Source organism: Magallana gigas, chromosome 7 (genome assembly GCF_963853765.1).
Source record: "Magallana gigas chromosome 7, xbMagGiga1.1, whole genome shotgun sequence".
NCBI lineage: Eukaryota > Metazoa > Mollusca > Bivalvia > Ostreida > Ostreidae > Magallana > Magallana gigas.
The window spans coordinates 48,451,638-48,474,335 of NC_088859.1; the positions used below are offsets into that span (position 1 = coordinate 48,451,638).

General features: G+C 34.0%; 2 protein-coding genes across 10 annotated transcripts; one reads left to right on the forward strand and one right to left on the reverse strand.

Moving 5' to 3' along the window:
* Positions 1 to 1,269: 1,269 nt before the first annotated feature.
* Positions 1,270 to 7,750, reverse strand: LOC105331823 (small ribosomal subunit protein eS24). Of its 2 annotated transcripts, XM_011434177.4 has the most exons (6): positions 7,673 to 7,750; positions 7,212 to 7,280; positions 6,150 to 6,359; positions 5,641 to 5,751; positions 4,987 to 5,016; positions 1,270 to 1,338 (listed from the first exon to the last, which is right to left on the reverse strand). In XM_011434177.4, exons 1-5 carry the CDS (start codon positions 7,673 to 7,675, stop codon positions 5,011 to 5,013), a joined length of 399 nt encoding a protein of 132 aa, XP_011432479.1. In that variant the 5' UTR covers positions 7,676 to 7,750; the 3' UTR covers positions 1,270 to 1,338; positions 4,987 to 5,010. The 2 variants fall into 2 exon arrangements, with proteins under 2 accessions (XP_011432479.1, XP_011432488.1); XM_011434186.4 differs by lacking the exon at positions 4,987 to 5,016.
* Positions 7,714 to 22,306, forward strand: LOC105331843 (poly(ADP-ribose) glycohydrolase). Of its 8 annotated transcripts, none has more exons than XM_066066050.1 (20): positions 7,714 to 7,732; positions 9,587 to 9,673; positions 9,778 to 9,835; positions 10,348 to 10,433; positions 10,915 to 11,089; positions 11,286 to 11,364; positions 13,112 to 13,210; positions 13,777 to 13,896; positions 15,295 to 15,363; positions 15,510 to 15,581; positions 15,872 to 15,964; positions 16,635 to 16,795; positions 17,044 to 17,132; positions 17,921 to 18,057; positions 19,745 to 19,892; positions 20,075 to 20,153; positions 20,279 to 20,387; positions 20,571 to 20,685; positions 21,137 to 21,268; positions 21,441 to 22,306. In XM_066066050.1, the coding sequence occupies exons 2-20, from the start codon at positions 9,610 to 9,612 to the stop codon at positions 21,722 to 21,724; spliced, it is 2,169 nt and encodes a 722-aa protein (XP_065922122.1). In that variant the 5' UTR covers positions 7,714 to 7,732; positions 9,587 to 9,609; the 3' UTR covers positions 21,725 to 22,306. The 8 variants fall into 8 exon arrangements, with proteins under 8 accessions (XP_065922122.1, XP_065922116.1, XP_065922117.1 ...); XM_066066044.1 differs by having other exon boundaries at positions 7,722 to 7,861; XM_066066045.1 differs by having other exon boundaries at positions 7,722 to 7,861; positions 10,351 to 10,433.
* The last annotated feature ends 392 nt before the right edge of the window (positions 22,307 to 22,698 follow it).

Here is a 22,698-nt window from a genome sequence, read left to right on the forward strand (position 1 = left end):
TTTTGGCAGCCGCCCGCCCGCCATTTTCACCATTTTAATAACCGGATTTTTCTGTTGGAAAACCCGGTTAAAAAAAAATAAAAGTTCTTGTTATTGTGAATGTTGCAGAATAACCTCCTCAGTCTCAAGTTGTTGTTTGAAATATAAAACATTTCTCAACCTCTGATTATTTTGCAACATTTACGAACAAGTGAAAAGCTGTCAATGTGACAGAAAACCTGGTTTTCTTTTATGTAAACTGTATCCATAATCCATGTCAACCCTTATCCAGTGAAATATGACTAAGTTCAAAAGCTAGTATTTTTTTCATAAATTATCGGAAATCAAAATCCTAGCAATATGCACACCTCTGATATATGTACAATTGATCTGCAAAAGAACAACTTCCTATCTTGAGAACTGTAGGAGGAGTTATCCGTACAATGAGGGTACCCTATATGCAATATTTTGCCAAAAAATGACTAAGTTCAAAAGCTGGTATTTTTTCGATAAATTATCGGAAATCAAAATCCTAGCAATATGCACACCTCTGATATATGTACAATTGATCTGCAAAAGAACAACTTCCTATCTTGAAAACTGTAGGAGGAGTTATCCGTACAATGAGGGTACCCTATATAGAATATTTTGCCAAAAAATGACTAAGTTCAAAAGCTGGTATTTTTTCGATAAATTATCGGAAATCAAAATCCTAGCAATATGCACACCTCTGATATATGTACAATTGATCTGCAAAAGAACAACTTCCTATCTTGAGAACTGTAGGAGGAGTTATCCGTACAATGAGGGTACCCTATATACAATATTTTGCCAAAAAATGACTAAGTTCAAAAGCTGGTATTTTTTCAATAAATTATCGGAAATCAAAATCCTAGCAATATGCACACCTCTGATATATGTACAATTGATCTGCAAAAGAACAACTTCCTATCTTGAGAACTGTAGGAGGAGTTATCCGTACAATGAGGGTACCCTATATACAATATTTTGCCAAAAAATGACTAAGTTCAAAAGCTGGTATTTTTTCGATAAATTATCGGAAATCAAAATCCTAGCAATATGCACACCTCTGATATATGTACAATTGATCTGCAAAAGAACAACTTCCTATCTTGAAAACTGTAGGAGGAGTTATCCGTACAATGAGGGTACCCTTTTGGCAGCCGCCCGCCCGCCCGCCATTTTCACCATTATAATAACCGGATTTTTCTGTTGGAAAACCCGGTTAAAAACTTGTACTTTTTTTCTTATGCACAAAATAACACATAATTCTGGACAATAGTTTATTACATGATAAAGACAACTGTCCAGCTCCCAGCATCCACCATCTCCAGTTTACTACAACAAACACAAAGAAAAAGATATTAAGGTTTGCATACATATGACAGTCATACCTGTATATCTATACAAATATCAGTCATATCAATATCAATATTACTTGTACAAATGACAGTCATACCAATGTATCTTATACATGGTCATCTTATAAAATTCAGGATACCAATATCTTTAGTAGGTCACTCAGGACTTACTCAGTGTGCAATCATTTTTATTGGTGGGGGTCAATGTTCATGGGTGGCCAAAATTTTCCTGGCTATTGGGGACGTAATTTCGTTGGTAGTGTAATTGGGATAATTTTAATATATATGAAACAAATGATCGTATATACATTCGTTGTGATGTTAAGTTATGAACATTGGTACACAACGAACAATGATGAGCTTAAAATTTCTCTTTCATTTTCAGAGCTGCAAGGGGGAGATAATATACTCTGGAAAAGGATTTTAGACATATTTGCTTCCACCTTGACCTTTGACCATGAGATATTATATAAATAGTGCCTGTTTGGGAGGGTAACAGTTGAAATTGACACCCCTCGAAAACCATTGTCAACCTCCGCTTCGCGTCGGTTGACAATGGTTTTCTCGGGGTGTCAATTTCAACTGTTATCCTCCCAAACAGGCACTATTTATTTTGTTATACTGAATGTCTTTTTTAAAATTTTTCAGAAAATTTTACTGCTTTTATATAGGAATAACGTGAATTCTACAGCGAACCGTACGCGCATAATTTTCGCGCATGTAACATTTTTTAATGTTACCCGTTGCCAAGTGCGTTGCTAACGCTGAGGGTAATAGTAAATATTATTAACTGCGTCTTAACCAATCAGATTTCAGTATTTAACATGAAAGTATAACAAGATTAAATGTCACTTCAAACCTATGGTGAAGTAGGGTCAATGGGAAAGCAAATATGCTCCTAAATTGTTACTGGATGAACAGACGGAGAGTTGGACAAAACTGATCGCTGTGATAATTATTGGTTGTCTATAACATGGTCTACAGATAGATTTCTATTGTTTGGCAGGTCAGTAAGATGATCCTATTTTCCTATCCATTGTGATATCTACATGTTTCGTAAAAAAAAAAACAACAACCATGATTGACAAGTTGCAAACTAGAGACTTCCATATCCCTTTGGCCTTTACTGTAAAGTCTTGTTTATTACACACACTTGTGTATAATATGCACCCACCAAAGTTGGGTGTAAAATGCTGACCCCCCCCCCCCTGTTTCTATGAATAGAATGCACCCAAAAAAGACAAAATTTTGAAAATCTGTGCATCCTATGATAATGTATTCCAAGCCCTGAAAAGTAATCATGTCTGCAGATCTAATCCAAAACAACAACAAAAGTAATGTCTTTAATGATAATTAGTCCAATTCTGTAATAACTGTAAAATGAACATTTACAAGAAACAATTGTACCTCATATACATGTATTATCATTAAGTCCTACGAATGATCAATCTATTTAAACAGTGTCTGTTAAAACATCAACTGTTCAACGTGACACAAGATGGTGAATACATTGGCAAGAACTTTTTTGAATGAGAACTTTGAAAGATAGTGGCCAGCATATTAAAAATACTTATTTTTTATTGAAATGAAAACCTGATATAATAGTCATTTCTTTAGCTAACTCTATATCTAGCAACATTTTCATGCGGATAAGTTCATTTCTTTTTTTTATAACACTCCACATGATTTTTAAATAATTATGTGCAGGCCTCCTTAAACACTGAAAATAAAATATTGATAATATTGTGCTAATTAAAACAAATTCTAGTACAAGTTGAGGGATTGAACAATGTACATCTGTAAACAATTAATTTTAACTTTAATCCTTTTAATTCTTGTTTCCTGATTTCTGTTTAAATTTTATAAATCTGAATTAAGTTGTAAGGGGTAAAAATCTTTATAGGAAATTTTTTTTTTTACTTTTTTTCAGTACAGATTTCCCAAATTTTGTTAATTTTTAAAGCATTTCCTCACCTCTTTTCAAGAGAGCAAAATTAATGAAAATTTCCCTGTCACAAATGTGTTAACGTTTACAGTATAGTGTAGTTCATGTTTTTGAAAATTTTGAATATTTTTAATCCTATACTCAAAATAATTTTATTAGACATCCTGCAACAACAAAATATTCTCCCAATGCTATTACATACATTTCCTTATCTAATTACCCCTAGTTAAATTGCTCAACGGAATGTTTTCTCCAAATTGTTAAACTATCAGCACCTCAAAAATCAGAGGAATACATAAAACTTTGACATATCCAAGGGAATTAAGTACAATTATTTGAATTAACATTATCACATTTCATATACCTTTATATATAACATTTATATTGATTGATATATTCATTTCTCTGAAACAAAAACTGAATTTAACCAATAAGGTCAAAAATTTTGTTTAATGGGCTGAAACATATGCTTGGCCATGTATTTATAGACCTGTGTCTACATTGACATTCCTCATATTCAATAATTTTAGCAAATACATGTTTGTAATGCCATATTTAGTTTTAACAAGCTTTGAAGCTAAAAAGTGTGTTATCAAAAAAAATGAAACTAAATCAAAGCAGTGAAAACTTAAAGTTAAACATTTTCAAATTCTATCGCCTTGTATTAAAAGATTTTAGCCCAAAAGTGAATGAGAATTTAATGGGCTTCTAATTTTATGATAAAATGGTGGAAATAGCACCTTTACTATTAATTGCATATTTTTTTTTTAAAAGCTGCTTGGTCCAGTTTTATATAGAATTTTATGTATGGGTTTAAAACTTTGAATCAATGGTTTTGCTTAGTATGTGTATAGTAATAGCTAGGCATTGTAGTAGTTTTCCCAGTCATTTAACCCATATTTCAATGGAAAAAGGATATACATTTGTTTACAAAACAAACTTTACATACAAAGGGTTCCACAATATTTCACCCCTTATTAAGATTTGCCTTCGACGTCAAGGTGGGTTTAAGTGTGTTACAGCTTTGACATTTGCTAATAAAACTATTTCAAAAATATTTTGGCAAATCAAAAATAAACCTGCATATGTGTACATTTATCACTTATTTTTCTGTTATTATTCTTGTTTAGAATTGAAGCATAATATGCGGGATGGATAAACCCAATCAAATTTTTTCTCTTTGATGTTAGTTATTAATATGCCAGAAATTACATTACACTAGTTCATACCACTGATGAAAGGAGGAAAAAAAAGAAAAGAATGCTGATACTCATAGTGTGAAAACACAGAGCTGAGGGCTAGACCTATAAACACACTACATTCACTGTGATAAAAGGAATTTCCACTTTTCCAGTTGTCATCTCTTCAATTGTAATACTGAATTTAGATTTTTTTTGAGAAATGATGAACTTGTACCTATAATTCTTTCAGAAACAACTGGAATAAAAGCTCAAAACAACTACAATCTACAGATCCATGAAATACTCAGTTTGTTACTGTGATTCCATTCAACTCCAGCCAATGGTAATGGCCAGAATTTGATCACATTCAGGACAAAGGCATGCTTCGTGGCAAGTTCAGTGTTGACACTGACATTAAAGAATAGATCTAGCCTCTCAGCTTTATGTCTAGGTACAGAAAGAGGATAGCAAGGATCACACACGCACACAACACACAAACCTGTCCAGCATGGCCATCACTGCTTTACTTCTGTAAACAATAGTCACCGTTATCCCACATACTTATACACATGTACAAGTTATCCTACTAACGAAGGTTTATCCCTGAACTTTCTTCACCAGTAGGACGTTAATCATTTTCATTTCATTCTGACACCACTTTCAGTCAGAGATGAAAGACTTGAAAGCTTTCTGTCAGAGTCTCACTTCTGCTGATGATCTACGACACTAGTTCATATATATTTTTGTAGTTCAGAGATCTTACCAAACACAACTTTCATTATCCACATCAGTTCCAGAACAAAGCCCAGAACATGCAACTCCATCTAACAGACAGAATATACAGATCTCAGAATTCTTCTGGTCTCGATGTGAATAATGAAGAAAAATGATTTCATAAACATTTAAATCATCACTGTTAATTTTTTTTTTTTACATTTCATGAACAAACATTTAGATGACAATAAAAACATGATTTAGATGACTATAAACATATGTGCATGGATTTTGGACACCTTACACTGCCATAATGCATCTGACCACTCAGAGTGAGAAAGGGCAGTATTTTTCTCCATGTTTTACAATACTTAAGCTCTGTTATCACACCAACATATTTTCCTTTATACATGGACACTTCTGTATGGACAATCCTTACCTTCTTGCCTGCTCCCACTTTTGCTTTCTTTGTCCCTCTGACTTTCTTTTGCCTATTCTTTCTCTCTTTCCTTTGTTTTCGGCCGGTTTTCTTAATTTCTACTAAGCCATGCTATCAAGAGAAATACAAATTAATTTGTTATTTTGTTCTGTTTACTACACAACATTCGAATGGTTTACTGTTAATTTTAAACATTAAAATTTACATACATGTACATGTAAAATAATGAATATTTATCATAACAAAATTTTCTTTTTAATGGAAAAAAATATGATTTCATGTTTAGAAACAGAGAGGAATACATTTTGTAGAATTCATTGTATTAAAATAAATACACCAGATCCAGATAGAAAGTATCTTTATAATGTATACAACTTTTACAATTGTGATTTTCAAAATACAATATAGTTTCTTCTATTTTAATCTTGACAATGATAATAATGAAGTAATCAGTTGTTTCAGGTGCAGCTGAATCCCAACTTTAATCTTACAATAAAACAGTTACTTACTCTCTGTAATCTGTATTTGGGTTCGAACTTCTTGGCAAAGTCCAAGCTATCATAAATTAAACCAAATCCTGAGGTTTTGCCTCCTCCAAACTTAGTCCTGAATCCAAAGCAGAAAATGACATCTGGCGTGGTCTTGTACATTTTGGCCAGTTTTTCTCGGACTTCTGTTTTAGGAATTGTGGCTTTGCCTGGATGCAATACATCTACAATCTACAAACAAAATAACCATAGAATAATTTCTGTACAGAATAAATTAATTACAGGAAAAAAAATCTTAATATGTTCTCCTAGAGCATATAAGGGCATGCTCATCATTTGCAATGATAATCTTTAAAGAGAGAGATAAAGACCCCTATTTGATTATTTATTACATATCGAACTATTGAGTTGTTGTATTTAATAATAATGTGCCATGCCTGTGTTAAAAAAACCCTAGATAGAATGTTCTATCGTTAAAATGACAGATGTCCTACGGACCCGGTTTACCGATAGAATTCGTCCCATATACTCGCTTCGTAGCAAATAAAAAAATTTATATTGCGCTGTATCTCGCCTAAATTTGCATATGATTGGTCTCAAACACCTACAATGTTGCTCTTTTATAATCCCATATTACCACATTCATTGTTTTTGCAACGAAATCGCTGCCACTTTTATCATCACGATTGAAAATTCTGTTTATGGTCGCCATGTTAACGATAAAATCCGAGACATTCTGAGTGCGATTTCTGACAAAATGGTAGGCAAATTCAAACGCGTATTTTAACAAAATGCCTTGGTACGACTCATTAAATGGATATTTTGTGGACTAAACTGCATATGCATACTCAGAAAGGTTTGTAATGTATAAAAATGTGTTTTATCTTCTGCAGATTATTTTTAACAGACTTAAAATCGACGCGAAGCTGATCCGCTTTGCGGCTGCTAAATTGCAAGTATATGGGACGAATTCTTACTGTGACCTGAGCGTAGCCTGGTCACGGTAAGATTATTCTTTCTAAAAAAAAAAACACAGCTGACAATTGATGTCAATTATGAAAATAGCTATTAAAAACAACTTACCATTTGCTTTCTGCATAGCAAACGATTTGTCATGAACTTTCTTGTTCGGATGGTGGCCGCCCCTTCACTCTGAAGAGATAAATTAACATTTTAATAATGCAGCTGATTTTAACTTAAAGATAAAGATCAATGTAAAACCGTTCTTCTCATTTCAAAATTATGCTATAATCATATAAAAAAAAAAGTATATACACTGATACAAACATTATCGATCCTGGAATCGTTTTACATTTTTAAAGAATTTAACGGTTTTGCATTTATTACACATGCAAGAAAAGCTTCATGATGTAAACAAACACCAACTATTACGTTTATTAAAATTAAAACAGAACTTTTCGTGAAAAAAATTTCACAGTTTTAACAATTATTCAATGATGAACCCATTTTGTATCATTTAGTCTTATCATAACATGCAATTTCTGGGGATTTTAACGGATTTCAAATGCTAATGTAATCCCCACCATGTTGAATGGTTCTACGAACACCGGAAAAGGACGCTAACCGGAAGTTCTAAAGTGAAAGTAAGTTTCAAGTTCTTAAAAAATCATAACCTGAGTAACGAAATTGATTGCTTTGGAGAAGATTTATGCTGAAACGAATTATAAAGCTTCGTTTCCCCAAATTTCATGACATTCCCGGTTGGTGTCTTGGTCAGTTTATTGTAAGCGGAACAATTTACATCGACAAGTTGGTCGTCAGACCATCATAGATGGTAGAGTTATCATGGCTATTGTAAAAGCTTTAGACTTGGCTACAATTCACACTGTCATATTCTGATTTTTTATTTATCGTTAGATAATCCAACATTCATCTCATATTTTTCAAAGTAATATGGATATTGTAACGATTTTAACAAATCTTAACAATTTTAAATTATAAGTTTTGTTTGGAAATTGGACATGACAAGATACAACCTGTTTGCATCCGATTGATTTATTATTAAACGCCTTTTTAATAAAACTCTTATAGATGTGACTAAACAAATGTGTAAATTCAGTAAGAAAATGTTTTCCTCACAGAACCCTCTCGATCTTGCACATCTTTGTATTAAACGTACCCTCCTGTGGGTAATAATATTACTGTTAATCCCATAAATTGATTATATCTCTTTCTTTTGGATGTAATATACTAACTGATAAAAATCAGTGTTGTTTTTAAATTATTGCTTTCTTCAGAGTGTGTGATAAGCTATACTTAATGTGAATTAATGTGATTACATGCTGCTCAGTATGACTTTGGATGCTGCCATATTGCCCCATGCACGAGCACCCCAATTTTTTTTTTCAGTCACAGTGCCCCAATGTATTTTCTTGAGCGCCTTAAATATTAGTGATGGATGCCCAAAATTCTAAAGCCTGGTAGTTAATAAAACTGCGAGTCCAAATGCCTAATTTTAGGAGCTCTGTTTGACCATCTCCTCTTTCACAAAACCTGAAACAAATTCAAATAGTGTTTTAAATTTCTTCCCAAGAATTGTCCAGCTTTATTTTGAATGTTACAAGTGGCCCAAATTTTTATAAACTTCATATTTTATACCTCAACAAATGTCACACATTTTAAAAAATGTTTTATGAAATATTTGATTATATAAATTAACTTTACCAGTATGTATTAATTTACATTTCACATTTTTGGGTCACAGGGTCTCGGTGTAAAAAACACTATAAACACAATGTATACACATGTGAATTGTGTATACAAACTCCCAAGGGGTACAAGCAGAACCTATTTCATGACAGATGATCCCCCTTCTCTTTGCTTATTTTTGATATCTTTTAACCAATCCAACTTTTTTATATTTTTTTAGTGACAGGACTGAGGCTAAGAGAATTGCAAAAGTTACAAAATAAAAGCAATTTTGCAGGATTCCAACTCTGAGTCGATATAATTGAACTTTAGACAAATTGAAATTGGGATGAATGAGAAAACAACAAAATTTATGCAAATCAAGGTTGCAACTATAAAGTGTTGAAGTGCCTCAAAATTAAACATGAAATGCTTAAAATTTAAACAAAATTAGATGGTTTCATTTTGGGTGCTCTGGAAAATTATCAATATTCAACAAAATAGTGAGATTTCAACTTTGGGAGCCTGTTAAATGCATTTGGGTGCTTTTTTCTGCATTTTGTGGATAGTTAAGTTAGGATGGATGAAACAATGATTTTGGAGAAGCAGCTTCAACCTTAACTGCACAAAGATATTTTATCACATGTTCAGTAACATTGGTAAAAGTTCAATTTACCCCTCAAATGAAATGCAGTGGACTTTGCTTTTTAAAGAAGAATAAAGGACCAAAGAGACCTGTAATTATTTTCACAAATATTGTTTAGCGGTATACATGTAACTTTTATTTTATTTTTTCTTGCATACAACAGATTCTGGGGTTTATGCGTTTGATATGAGTGAGCCGCCTTCAAAGAAGAGAAAAACTATTTTAGATTTTTTCCGTAGAAAAGAAAAAGGTACAAGTTTATAGGTTGATATATACTCATAACAAGTTTGTCATACATATTTGTTAAAATAGAAGTGATCATTATATTTATATAAAAGTTGATTTATATTTAAGGTAATAAGAAAGATTCAGTTGAGAAGAAAGAAGCACCTTTAGATTCTGTCATGTCAAGGTAATTACAGTATCTGTCATGTCAAGGTAATTACAGTATCTGTCATGTCAAGGTAATTACAGTATCTGTCATGTCAAGGTAATTACAGTATCTGTCATGTCAAGGTAATTACAGTATCTGTCATGTCAAGGTAATTACAGTATCTGTCATGTCAAGGTAATTACAGTATCTGTCATGTCAAGGTAATTACAGTATCTGTCATGTCAAGGTAATTACAGTATCTGTCATGTCAAGGTAATTACAGTATCTGTCATGTCAAGGTAATTACAGTATCTGTCATGTCAAGGTAATTACAGTATCTGTCATGTCAAGGTAATTACAGTATCTGTCATGTCAAGGTAATTACAGTATCTGTCATGTCAAGGTAATTACAGTATCTGTCATGTCAAGGTAATTACAGTATCTGTCATGTCAAGGTAATTACAGTATCAGATGAATATCATTGTTGGAAAATCCTTCACCATATTTACTACTCTTGTGAAGAAAATGTACATTTTGCCTTGATTTCTTAGCAGTGCAGATTCTAAATCAAAGGAAAGTCAGATTACTCCTTCTGATAAGCCCTCCAGCAGCAAAGGCTTTAGTCGCTCTGTCTCAGGTGAGATATCAGTTATTATAAAGTACATTCTGAAAAAAACTCTATGGAAGTCTTATACATGTGTATTACAGTATAGGGTTTTCTGAAATATTACATCTGGCTACCAGACACATTTTTAATTAAGAATTGGCTATATTGTCAAAATTTGATTTATTTTGCTCTATTTTCTCTATGAAACTTATAGAAATTACTTTGTAAATTTTAACCAAATGTGTTACATTCAGGTTATTAAAATATGTGTACATGTACTTGTATTTAATGTAGAAGTTTAAAATGTAAAGTACCCTATATTTACTCCTGTACATGTAAGTGGGAATGATCGATTATAAATATTTGTATAAATTACTGAGGAAAATACAGAACAAACAGGTTATAACAACACATTTATATGGTATGTTGTCCTTACTTAGGAGTTACATGTATGGACATTATTGTTCTTGTTTGTTTTTCTCTAGTAATATTCTTTTCTCTTTTTATTAAGATGAAAATAAGCATGCACAGTCTGCAGTGGGACCTTTACAAGAGGGAGGTTCCTCAGTTTCTGGAGGGGCCTCAATGTATGGTGGGGCCTCAAGAAAAGGGGATGTTTCAAGGACAGATTCACAGAATAGTTACTGCAGCAGTGATGGAGACCCAACCCAGGAGTATGACATGCTGTATGTAAACACTTATTGATAACCCATGATACCAGGTGGTTATATGTACAGTTGGACTTAATTAATTGTTGATAGTTTTTTATGTCTATGAATACATGTACTACACTTCAGTTCTATTACAGATGCCAAGGAGACTGGTACCGGTACAGTAGAAAATCAGCTGTATTGTTTTTTAATCCTTTTATGTATTTTTTAGTCAAGACTTCACAGACCCACCCACTCCTGATATACCTGACCATAAACCAAGTCAGAAAAGGGACGACAGCTTATGGAAGGTAAGAACTGACTGCTTATCAATGACTTTCCACTTCTTTAATACATCGATGTAGTAAGTTTATATACCCTGACCATACTTGCCAACCTCCAACATGTGAAAATCTGGTCATGACCAGATATGGAAAGTAAAAAATCTGGTCATAGTGGGTAATGACATTCACAACATATTTATCATGCACTTCAAATGTTCAAAGGTATATACAACAGAAATTTGTGTTAAACTGCTTGTTTGTGTAATATTTTATTTCAAAGAAGCATTGTAAGTAAAAGTTTCTGATTTTGAATTTTTCAATACTTCTGATATTGCAATCCACAGACTGGTTAAATTTGCAAGACAGTAGAGCATTCAATGTTTCATTGTTAAGTTCTGAGCAAAATTCAGTGTGAGTTTTTTGATAATGCTAAAAGCTCTCAGCATTTCTGTTTGGCAGCACAAGAAGAGTCTTTGCTAATTTAGTTAGTATGTCAAATCTTGGTTTCTGAGTGCAAATGTCAACCTTAGACTGCATTTTATGCCAAAAACTGTCAATATATTCTTCAAAAGGTGGCTTTACCCATGGGAATTCCTTTTCCCCAGATATGCTGTTATGTACACAGATATCGTTTTCTTTTTGTTGGTGTAGATTCCGCTGGCCCTGACAAAGACCTCTTCCTATTGGAAGGCATCGCACTTAATGATTTAACCCCTCAGTTTGTCAAAACAACTCACGATAATAATTAACACCTACCTGAACTGAACACTTACCTGTTATAGCCATCGGCATTGTTTAGTGTTTTCAATGAAAAGTAATTTTATCACAGTTACCATTAGTTAAGCATATAGTAATCCCATGTAGCAGGTTATTTTGAATTATGTTTTTGGTGATAGAAAGAGATTTGGGCAACTATATACCAACAAAATTAGCAACCTGCAAAAATAATCTGTTGCATCGCTCATGTTATAATCATTACAGATGTTGTTCATGCAACTTAATAGAAGGAAAAAATACATGTTTAATAATTTCTGTTGGTGTATGTACATTTAAAATCAATGAACTTGTAAAAGTTTTGTATTAAATACAAGTTATTATAGCTGAGCACTACCTGTAAAAGGCATTGTTCACCATATTTCTCTTTCATCGCCGTTATCCCTACAACCCCTGTATAAGCTGCAGACCTTTTAACAGTCCAAAGTATTTTGCTCTAGAGGTTTCATCTTTGTGAACGTACATCTTGCCTCACCATGTTACTTGGTCACGATGAAATTATCAAATTTTTTGGCACTTTTCCAATTCAGGAGAATTATAACATCAAACAGACAGATCAATGCATTATTTTCAAACAGAATATGCTCATTAAAAGAAATAAAAGTAAGAATATGCAGGAAAGTATTTTTACAGGATCTATTATATGCATTGTTTAGATATTTTGTATATGACCATAAAGTGGGTTTTACTATGTCTGTTATTGCTCAAGTGAGCGATGTGGCCCATGGACCTCTTGTTATGTTTTAGCTTTTGATTTTACTAAATGCCACATTGTTGAGAACACCATTGAATAGATCATATTATTGCAGTATTCACTAGTATATTGGACAAGTGTACATGGATAGTGGTGATGATTGGCTCAAACATTGTACATGCTTTATAACCATATTGGACCATGTACAATTATCCATTTAACATTTTAATTTTACTAGTAATTTAGATTTAGATGGAAAAATATTGGGTTTTGATTTCGTGTGGGAATGATTTTTTTGTCTTACAGGGGAAGTCACTGGGCAGCCTGTACAGAAACCCGCCAGAAATGAATCTTCTTCCTTCCCTCAAAAGTCATCCGGATCACCATGTGCTGATTAAACTCCCTGTAAGTAAACAATTAAACTTCTGAACCGACATTATGGATAACTTGCATGATTATTTTACCTCTGTATTTTTTATTTTGAAAAAATTATGACCTATTAAATAGAGACCAAATAGAGACCAGCTAGACAAAGTTTATTTCGGAAGCATAATTATTAATATCTAAATTGCTATATGTCAAATTTAAGGTCTGATAACTCCAAGTTATATATCAATAACAAGTTTTTCATCACACACAAACAGTAAAGTTTTCTCTGTTGTAATACTTGTCTAGTAGATTACCTGCTTACTGACTATTTGAACAGTAGAAAATTTATTGTCTCCCTTGTCAGCTGCTGTTTGATAGTTTCCATCTTGTTTTTGGTGTTGCATTCCCTTAATAATGCTTCAGGATACAATTTGTAAGACAAAATGTCAGATCTCACATCAGATCATGAGAGATCCTATACATGTATTTATTGATTTTTCATTCAATATTTTATCCTGATAGATTTTATTGGTCTGCTGGATAGATACTGATGTTTCATATCTTGTTGAGGTTCACCAGGGTTTATGTATGCTTGGTTTCAGTACAAATATGATCCTAAAGAACGACCTCTTCCTCATCCTCATCACTACACGGATAAATGGGACAGTTATCATGTTAGGATGCCATGTTCTAACCAGAGTGAATTCCCAGTCAACAACAAGGTACTTGTACCGACTTCCTTTACAAAGTACTTGTAGGTTCCCTTTACAAATTACTTTATATATATTACTGGTACTTAAACATGTTACTGTTAATGTATTATCTTTGGTGTGTATGATATTTTTAGGGGAAATTTGTTTTTTCAAGAAGTTATCATGCATTTGAATAAGCATAATTCTGGATGCACCTATTCTTTTAACACTTATGTATGCATGGCAACTAGCTGTGTATTTGATTAAGTGGAAGCCTTTTTCTGCCAAACATGCTAAAAGAATACACAGCCAAATGTAATATGTTTACAATAAATAAAAGCTCCTTCAAATGATACATATCAGTTTCCCTCACAAGGTAAATGTTAACTTCCTTTACATAGTAATTGTACTTGTACATATCCTTCACAAAGTAATTTTACTCTTCCTTCACAAGTTATTTGTACACTTCCTTCACAAGGTAATTGTACACTTCCTTCACAAGGTTATTGTGCATTTCCTTCACAAAGTAATTGTACACTTCCTTCACAAGGTAATTGTACACTTCCTCCACAAGGTAATTGTACACTTCCTTCACAAGGTTATTGTTCATTTCCTTCGCATTTTCCTTATACTTTCATGTTAAATACTGAAATCTGATTAGTTAAGACGCAGTTGATAATCCATTCTATTACCCTCAGCGTTAGCAATGCACTTAGCAAAGGGTAACATTACAAATTGTTACATACGCGAAAATTATGCGCGTACGGTTCGCTGTAGAATTCACGTTATTCTTATATAAAAGCAGTAAAATTTTCTTAAAAATTAAGACATTCAGTATAACAAAAAAAATAGTGCCTGTTTGGGAGGATAACAGTTGAAATTGACACCCCTCGAAAACCATTCTCAACCTCCGCTTTGCGTCGGTTGACAATGGTTTTCTCGGGGTGTCAATTTCAACTGTTACCCTCCCAAACAGGCACTATATATATAATGGCATTTAAAATCAAAAGTTATTAACATCATAGACCCATGATAGAAATAGTCTATAAGCAATTATGGGGTAAAACAAGGACAATTTTTTGTAGAACTCAAAACATGTATGATAAAATGTGGTATTTTATTGAGAGTATCTGTACATCAATTGTCCTGAGAAAGTGACCCGACTTATAAGAGAGTCAACAGCAAAATCTTTAAATTAAAGCTGGAATAGGGCAACCGACTTATAGACGAACCATACTTATAGGCGAGTATATACGGTATATGCCCACCAAGATATCATAAATATTAAAGCAACCATAAAAGCTACTGTGATGAACCTACAAGTGTTGTCCCAAAATTCTGTAGACAGAGCAAACAAATTAAAATATATTCACCTAAATTTCATCATATGCAATTTTTATATCATTTTCTGTCTTGATATATATGTAGATAAGAAGAAGATGGGATATAATAGAAAGTGCTCTAAGGAAGCCTATACCAGGACCATTGGAGCTAGCAGTAAGTATATTAGTAATGGACATCAAGAATACATGTTCTTCAACTCCTTACATTAATTTGCAAATTGAAAATTAATCCCTTAACATTCATAATCAGAACCTTTTCTAACAGGTGCTTGTGTATAAATTCTTTCTCATTACTTACAGGCTGCCATCAGTAAATACAACACAAGGCTGACAGATAAGAACTTCCGAGTACTGACAGAATTTTGTTTTGATGTATGTACCAGTTTGTATTTCATTGATTGTACTGTGCACGTGGTTACTGTTAAATCCTAAATGAATTTGAAAAATTAATAACTGAGCAAAATCACAAGAAGTATCCCTCTTAAATCTTAAAATCATGCTATTTTTTTCTGACAATGTTTTACTACAGCTTTATGAAGATCCATCTAAAGTTTGGCACTGAAGATTAAAAACTCTTGTGATTTGATACAAAATGGTATGAGATAAGGAATCTTAAGTAATTCTTTGACATCTTTGTTTAACTTGTCATTTTATTTTTGTAGATTTTGTCAAATTCAGAGAGAACACAGTTTTTTGACGTGATTCTACCAAAGACGATAAAACTTGCTCTTAGCCTGCCTCATCTTATCACTCAGGTTTGTGTAGTATGATTATAGATCTCCTGCTTGAGTTACTTCACCTGAATGTAGTATATTGTCAGCTGGCTCTCAGATCTAGCCCACTGCATTAACCAGATATAAGTAGTTACAATACAATACCTGTCAAATAATTTAAGATTGTTGACCTCACCATTCTTTGTAAAAAAAAAAAAATTGTATTTCTCTCATACATGGACCTGAGGGGTAAATTTTGAGATTCTATTACCTAGTAAAAAAATTCAAGTATTGCTTAAAAGTAACATACAGTACCACACTCATTGACCAAGTGCTTGAATCATGACTAATCCACACCACACAAAGGAATGGGAATACCATATGTCTTTCACAGTACAACACACCAGCAACCATTGTGCATCCTTCTAACATACACTGTACATTTTAGTTGACACAAGTTTCCAATTCTTTTACCTTGTAGTGCAGCCTCATGCATGTATATCTAGTCAGTCTAAATATTACCCGTACTGAAGCCATTATGAAACTCTACTCTACATTTACACTGTAGATATGTACAGTCATGTATTATAACCTGCAAACAATTCTTTTGTAGACCATTTGTACTGAAGTCATTATGGAACTGTACTTAACATTTACATTGTAGATATATAATATTTCATATATTTATGACTTGAAAACATTATTTTGGCAGCCCATTCCTTTGTTAAAGAGGGAGAAGAACAAGAGCATCACCCTATCCCAGGAACAGATTGCCTGCCTCTTAGCTAACGCCTTCCTCTGCACCTTCCCAAGAAGGAATGCACGAGGAAAGTCTGCAGAATATTATAATTATCCTTCAATCAATTTCAATAGGTGAAGATTTTTGGTCTTATCGCAATTTTACAGTATTTGAATAATTAATTTGTTAGAATGTATTAAATATATGTTAACTGTATTCTCAAATTACAAGACATCAATCTTAAGCAACCAAAGACATTTTGTAATGAGATTGTTGTAGTTTATGTGTCAGTTTGAAGGAAACAATTTCAACTACACAGGTACAGAGGTTTGTTGACTAAATAGCCAGACATTGTAATGATGGTATTGTCTTTCTATTTCAGTCTGTACGATGGAGACCCTCGTTATCAAGACGTGAAATTAGAAAAGCTAAAGTGCATCTTTAATTACTTTAGACGGGTCACAACAGCGAGTAAGTAGTAATTACTTTAGATGCGTCACAACAGTGGGTAAATAGTAATTACTTTAGATGCGTCACAACAGTGAGTAAGTAGTAATTACTTTAGATGCGTCACAACAGTGAGTAAGTAGTAATTACTTTAGATGCGTCACAGCAGTGAGTAAGTAGTAATTACTTTAGATGCGTCACAACAGTGAGTAAGTAGTAATTACTTTAGACGTGTCACAACAGTTTAGATGCGTCACAAGAATGAGTAAGTAGTGATTACTTTAGACGCGTCACAACAGTGAGTTAGTAGTAATTACTTTAGATGCGTCACAACAGTGAGTAAGTAGTAATTACTTTAGACTGATCACAACAGCGAGTAAGTTAGCCTTATTGACGGGAAAGTTCTACGATACTGACTAATTGCAACAGAAATCAAATCAATCACATCATCAATGTCATCTGTTTCCTAAATATGTTTGATTTTTTGTAACATAGTCCCATTACACAATATACTAGTAAGTGGAATTTTAGCACAACCTGAAAAAGTCTTGCTGATTATGTAAAAAAAATTCTGCATGAAAAATCCTATAAAACTGGGCAGGAAACATATGCAGAATTGTTTTCTAATCTCTCTAATAATCAATATTACTGAATAATAACATGTACCCTGGATTCATAAACTTAAGTTTTCCTGCTTTGCCATGCATCCTTCAAACCACTGAATATGATGTTGACTGTTTTACAATGTAAAATAATAATTGCCAAAACACCAAACTGTGAAATGTAATGAGGTTTCTCTGTGGTATGCTTAGTGCCAGCAGGGGTTGTGACATTTACACGACAGTGTGTGGACAAGTTTCCTGACTGGAAAAACCTGGGGGACACCCTGACAGACATCCATGTGTCTGCGGAGGGGACCATTGAAGACGATGGAGACGGGCTGTTACAGGTAATTACAGCAACACATCATCACACAGAAAATAATCATATCTCACTACTTTATAGGTAATTACAACAGAACCAAACTACAGTTCAGGTAGTAACACAAAAACCACACCATGATACAGGTAATGACCACAAACCTGATACATGTAATAACACAAAAACCACACCACCACACAGGTAAAAACACAACAACCACACCACTACACAGGTGATAACACAACAACCACACCACAATACAGCTAATAGCACAACAACAACACTACAACACATGTGATATCACAAAAACCACACCACACCACACAGCTAATAACTCAAGAAACACACCTCTACACAGGTAATAACACAACAACCCCACCACAACACATGTGATAACACAAAAACCACACCACAATACAGGTAATAATACAACACCACACCTCGACACAGGTAATAACACAACACCACACCTCGACACATGTGATAATACAACAACCACACCACAACACATGTGATAACACAACAACTACACTACTATACAGGTAATTACTACAACAACCCCACCTTGATACTGGTATTAACACAACAATCACATCACCACACAGGTAATAACCACAATAACCACACCAGGATACTGGTAATAACAACAACCACACCACCACACAGGTAATAGCTACAACAATCTTAACACAACAAATGAAATAACACAACAACTACCCTACCATACAGGTAATTTCCACAACAACAACACCACGAAAGATATAATAATACAGCAACTCATCTCCGTTGCATGTAATTATACAAAAACCACACCATGATACAGGTTATATCACAAAAACCACACCATGATACATGTGATAACAACCACCACCACACCACACAGCTAATAACACAACAACCACACTATGATGCAGGTTATATTGCAACAACCACACCATGATACAGGTTATATTGCAACAACCACACCATGATACATGTTATATTGCAACAACCACACCATGGTACAGGTTATATCACAACAACCACACCATGATACAGGTAATAACACAACAACCACACCACGATACAGGTTATAACACAACCACCACACCATGATACAGGTTATAACACAACCACCACACCACGATATAGGTTATATCACAACAACCACACCACGACACAGGTAAAGAAACACAACAACCACACCACAATACAGGTAATAACACAACAACCACACCACAACACAGGTAATAACACAACAACCACACCACGACACAGGTAAAGAAACACAACAACCACACCACAATACAGGTAATAACACAACCACACCACAATACAGGTTATAACACAACAACCACACCACAACACAGGTAATAACACAACAACCACACCACGACACAGGTAAAGAAACACAACAACCACACCACAATACAGGTAATAACACAACAACCACACCACAATACAGGTTATAACAAAACAACCACACCATAACACAGGTAATAACACAACAACCACACCACAACACAGGTAAAGAAACAACAACCACACCACAATACAGATAATAACACAACAACCACACCACGACACATGTAATAACACAACAACTACATCACAACAGGTAAAAACCTAGTAACCACAATTAGACAACTTTTTGAGTACGTAATAACTTAAGAACCTGAGCAGTGTGATCTACCAGTGCTTGATTGATGTGTACTGACTCTTGCACTGTGTTACAGGTGGACTTTGCCAACAAGTACATGGGGGGAGGGGTTTTGGGGATGGGAGCGGTGCAGGAGGAGATCAGGTTCCTGATTTGTCCAGAGATGATAGTGACTCGATTATTTACCGAGTGTCTGGAGAAAAACGAAAGTCTGATAATGAAAGGTGAGATACTGTCATAAAAACAATGAAAGATCAGATACTTTAATTGATTTAAATGTATCAGGATAGGATATTATGCTATCAGGATAGGATATTATGCTATCAGGATAGGATATTATGCTATCAATCATGACTAGGAAACTCTGAAGTCAAATTTTGTGAAAATCTTGCATTGTATTTTTAAGGCTGTGAAAGATTCAGCAACTACTCTGGATATGCTGGTAAATTTAAGTGGGCTGGAGATTTTGTGGACAAAACTTTAAGGTAAAAAAGGAAAACACTTGGGTAAAGTACTAAACTCATTTATAGCATAGGATTTGATCAGATCTGTTAAGCACTGACATAATTGATCAGACTTGATGCCGTGTTTCCCCACTGACACATTACAGGGACCAGTGGGGGAGACTGTTCACAGATGTGGTGGCCATTGATGCCTTGATTATCAGGGAGTACAGCCACCAGTTCAAGATGGGCTCCGTCCTCCGGGAAATTAACAAGGTCAGGTCAAGAACTAAAGAACTATTTATAGAAAAAATTAGGTCAGGTCATAAATTACAGTTGTATTTATAGAAATGACTGTATTTCCGAATGTATTGTCACAGTCTAAATTCAAAGTGATTATACAATGTTTGAACATAAGAAATTTGCAGAGAGTGATATATCATACATTATTCATTGCAGGCGTACAGTGGGTTCTTTGTACCTCACTATAACTTTGTCACCCAGCCACCTCTTCCTGCAGTGTGCACAGGGAACTGGGGCTGTGGAGCTTTTGGAGGAGACAAGAGACTCAAAGGTTCAACTTTTATCCTTTAGCTCTGTCTTATACAGTATAAGACACAACATTGCTTAGTTATTGGTTCCCATCTGTAAAGTTTTTATTTGGTAACTATGGACAACTGCATGGCCTTCAAATTCAGGCCCCGGGGCCATAAAACTTAGACGAGCTTACTTTTGATCTAAGCCTCACCTTTACAAAAGGAACCAAAAGTGAAAAAGTGAGACTGAGATCAAAAGTGAGACTGTCTAAGTTTTATGGCCCCGGGGCCTGATCTTGATTTCATATCTGATTCATTTAAACATTCTGTTTGATAGATGTCAGGATTGGGTGACAAGATGATAGATACCATGTATTCTTCATGGTCTTAGATCACTCTAACTTCACCGTGTCTTTGTTATAATAAATATTGAAGTTCTGATATACGGTATATGTACCAACATGACAATGACCACGACTTTATTTACAGCTCTGATCCAGTTGATAGCGGCCACTCAAGCAAGGAGGGAAGTGAGTTACTTTACATTTGACGACTCACTTCTGCGAGATGAGCTTTATGACATTCACGTCTACCTGACGAAAACCAACCCTATGGGAATAGGTACATGAAATTATGTTTCCCACAGAAAGGTCACATGCAATGGTCACTATCCCTTTTTATTTTGCCTGACAGTGTCAATAATATTAATAATCATAACATGTCCATACTGGTGAGTTGAGCACCAATGTGTCAAAATATGCGTGAAATTCAATTTGGACTGTCTATATTACAGGAAATATCCTGACGTTAATTGAACAATATGGAAAGAAGATAACAGACTCCAAACAGTTCAAGAAGACAACAAACTTGTTTCAGTACATACCGAAGGTGTTTGATGGAACGCTTGAGAACACCGACAGTGAGCCAGAGAGTCCTGGGTTTACTCGATCGGACAGCCGGGAAATGCAGTACCAGGGGGCCGGCGGGGAAGATGAATTAGATGGACATTCCAATACAGCAGGGAAATCCACCTTGCACAAGTCAAATTCACTGGACTACAAAGCCCATACTCCTTAAAAAGGAGAGTTGTTCATTTGCAATTTCTGGGGAAGTTTCTGAAATTAAAACTTTCCCTCATGATTTTGATTAAGACATGTACTGTGTAGTTCTCTCTATTCAATAGGCAGCAGCACCCAGATTTATGTGACTCGACTGTAGCAGTCTGCCTAGTTGTAGTAGTAGCAAGCTGATTCTGACGGCCTGGACATTGAGTAGAAAGGTTTTATCTCCCAGTACAGACAGTGAAATAGTCCATTGTTTGTGTTGTGTAGTAAATTAAAGTATTCCCTTGATTACCTATTCCTTTTTTTTTATTGTATTGAACATTTTCCATTTTGATACCAGAACTAACAATTACTGCACTAAATGCTCCTTTTTTCTCATTAGATTTCCATTTGTTACATGTGTTGAATACCATTTTTTTTTAAATGAAGAATATTGTTATCATATGGCATAATGTTTTCATGTTTGAACACAATATTTTTTTTCATTGCTGTAAATTAAGGATACGTGTACATGTACATTATGTATTTATATCATTGTCTTGCATAAAGTTTTCTGAACTTTTTATCTTAATTTAAATGTCATTAAATTATCAACAAATTAATTGCCATTTCATTGTTTTTTTTACAGTCAGGGTCTTGTTGTTTACATCAATTTTTGTCATTGTTTGCAATATATTTTTGTGACTCATTGAAGTTAAAATTCAGATATTCATGACCACTTCCTGCATTATCTGATGCAAGAAAATCCTCTCATTGATTTAACATTTACTACTAATCATCTCAAATTAAATATCAAAATACAGTTTAAATACATGCAAGTCTATACAAATAATTGAAGAAATTTACAGGGAATATTTATCTTTTCTTGCATTGAAATTTACTGCCGAGTTTGAAGTGAAGATAAATCTTTAAAAACCTACTTGTACACACACAAGCGTAATAAAACTATGAGGATAATACATGTATAAAGATAACCAATATACATGT

Bases quoted from the DNA above. Each gene is read 5' to 3' on its own strand.
- LOC105331843 (XM_066066044.1), top strand. From the start codon at position 7,798: ATGCTGAAACGAATTATAAAGCTTCGTTTCCCCAAATTTCATGACATT. The intron at 10,434-10,914 runs GTGAGATATCAG...CTTTTTATTAAG, and splicing joins CTTTAGTCGCTCTGTCTCAG to ATGAAAATAAGCATGCACAG. The intron at 15,582-15,871 runs GTATGTACCAGT...TTATTTTTGTAG, and splicing joins TGACAGAATTTTGTTTTGAT to ATTTTGTCAAATTCAGAGAG.
- LOC105331823 (XM_011434177.4), bottom strand. The intron at 6,360-7,211 runs GTAAGTTGTTTT...TTTTGTTTGTAG, and splicing joins TGCTATGCAGAAAGCAAATG to ATTGTAGATGTATTGCATCC. The intron at 5,752-6,149 runs GTAAGTAACTGT...TTCTCTTGATAG, and splicing joins CCAAATACAGATTACAGAGA to CATGGCTTAGTAGAAATTAA.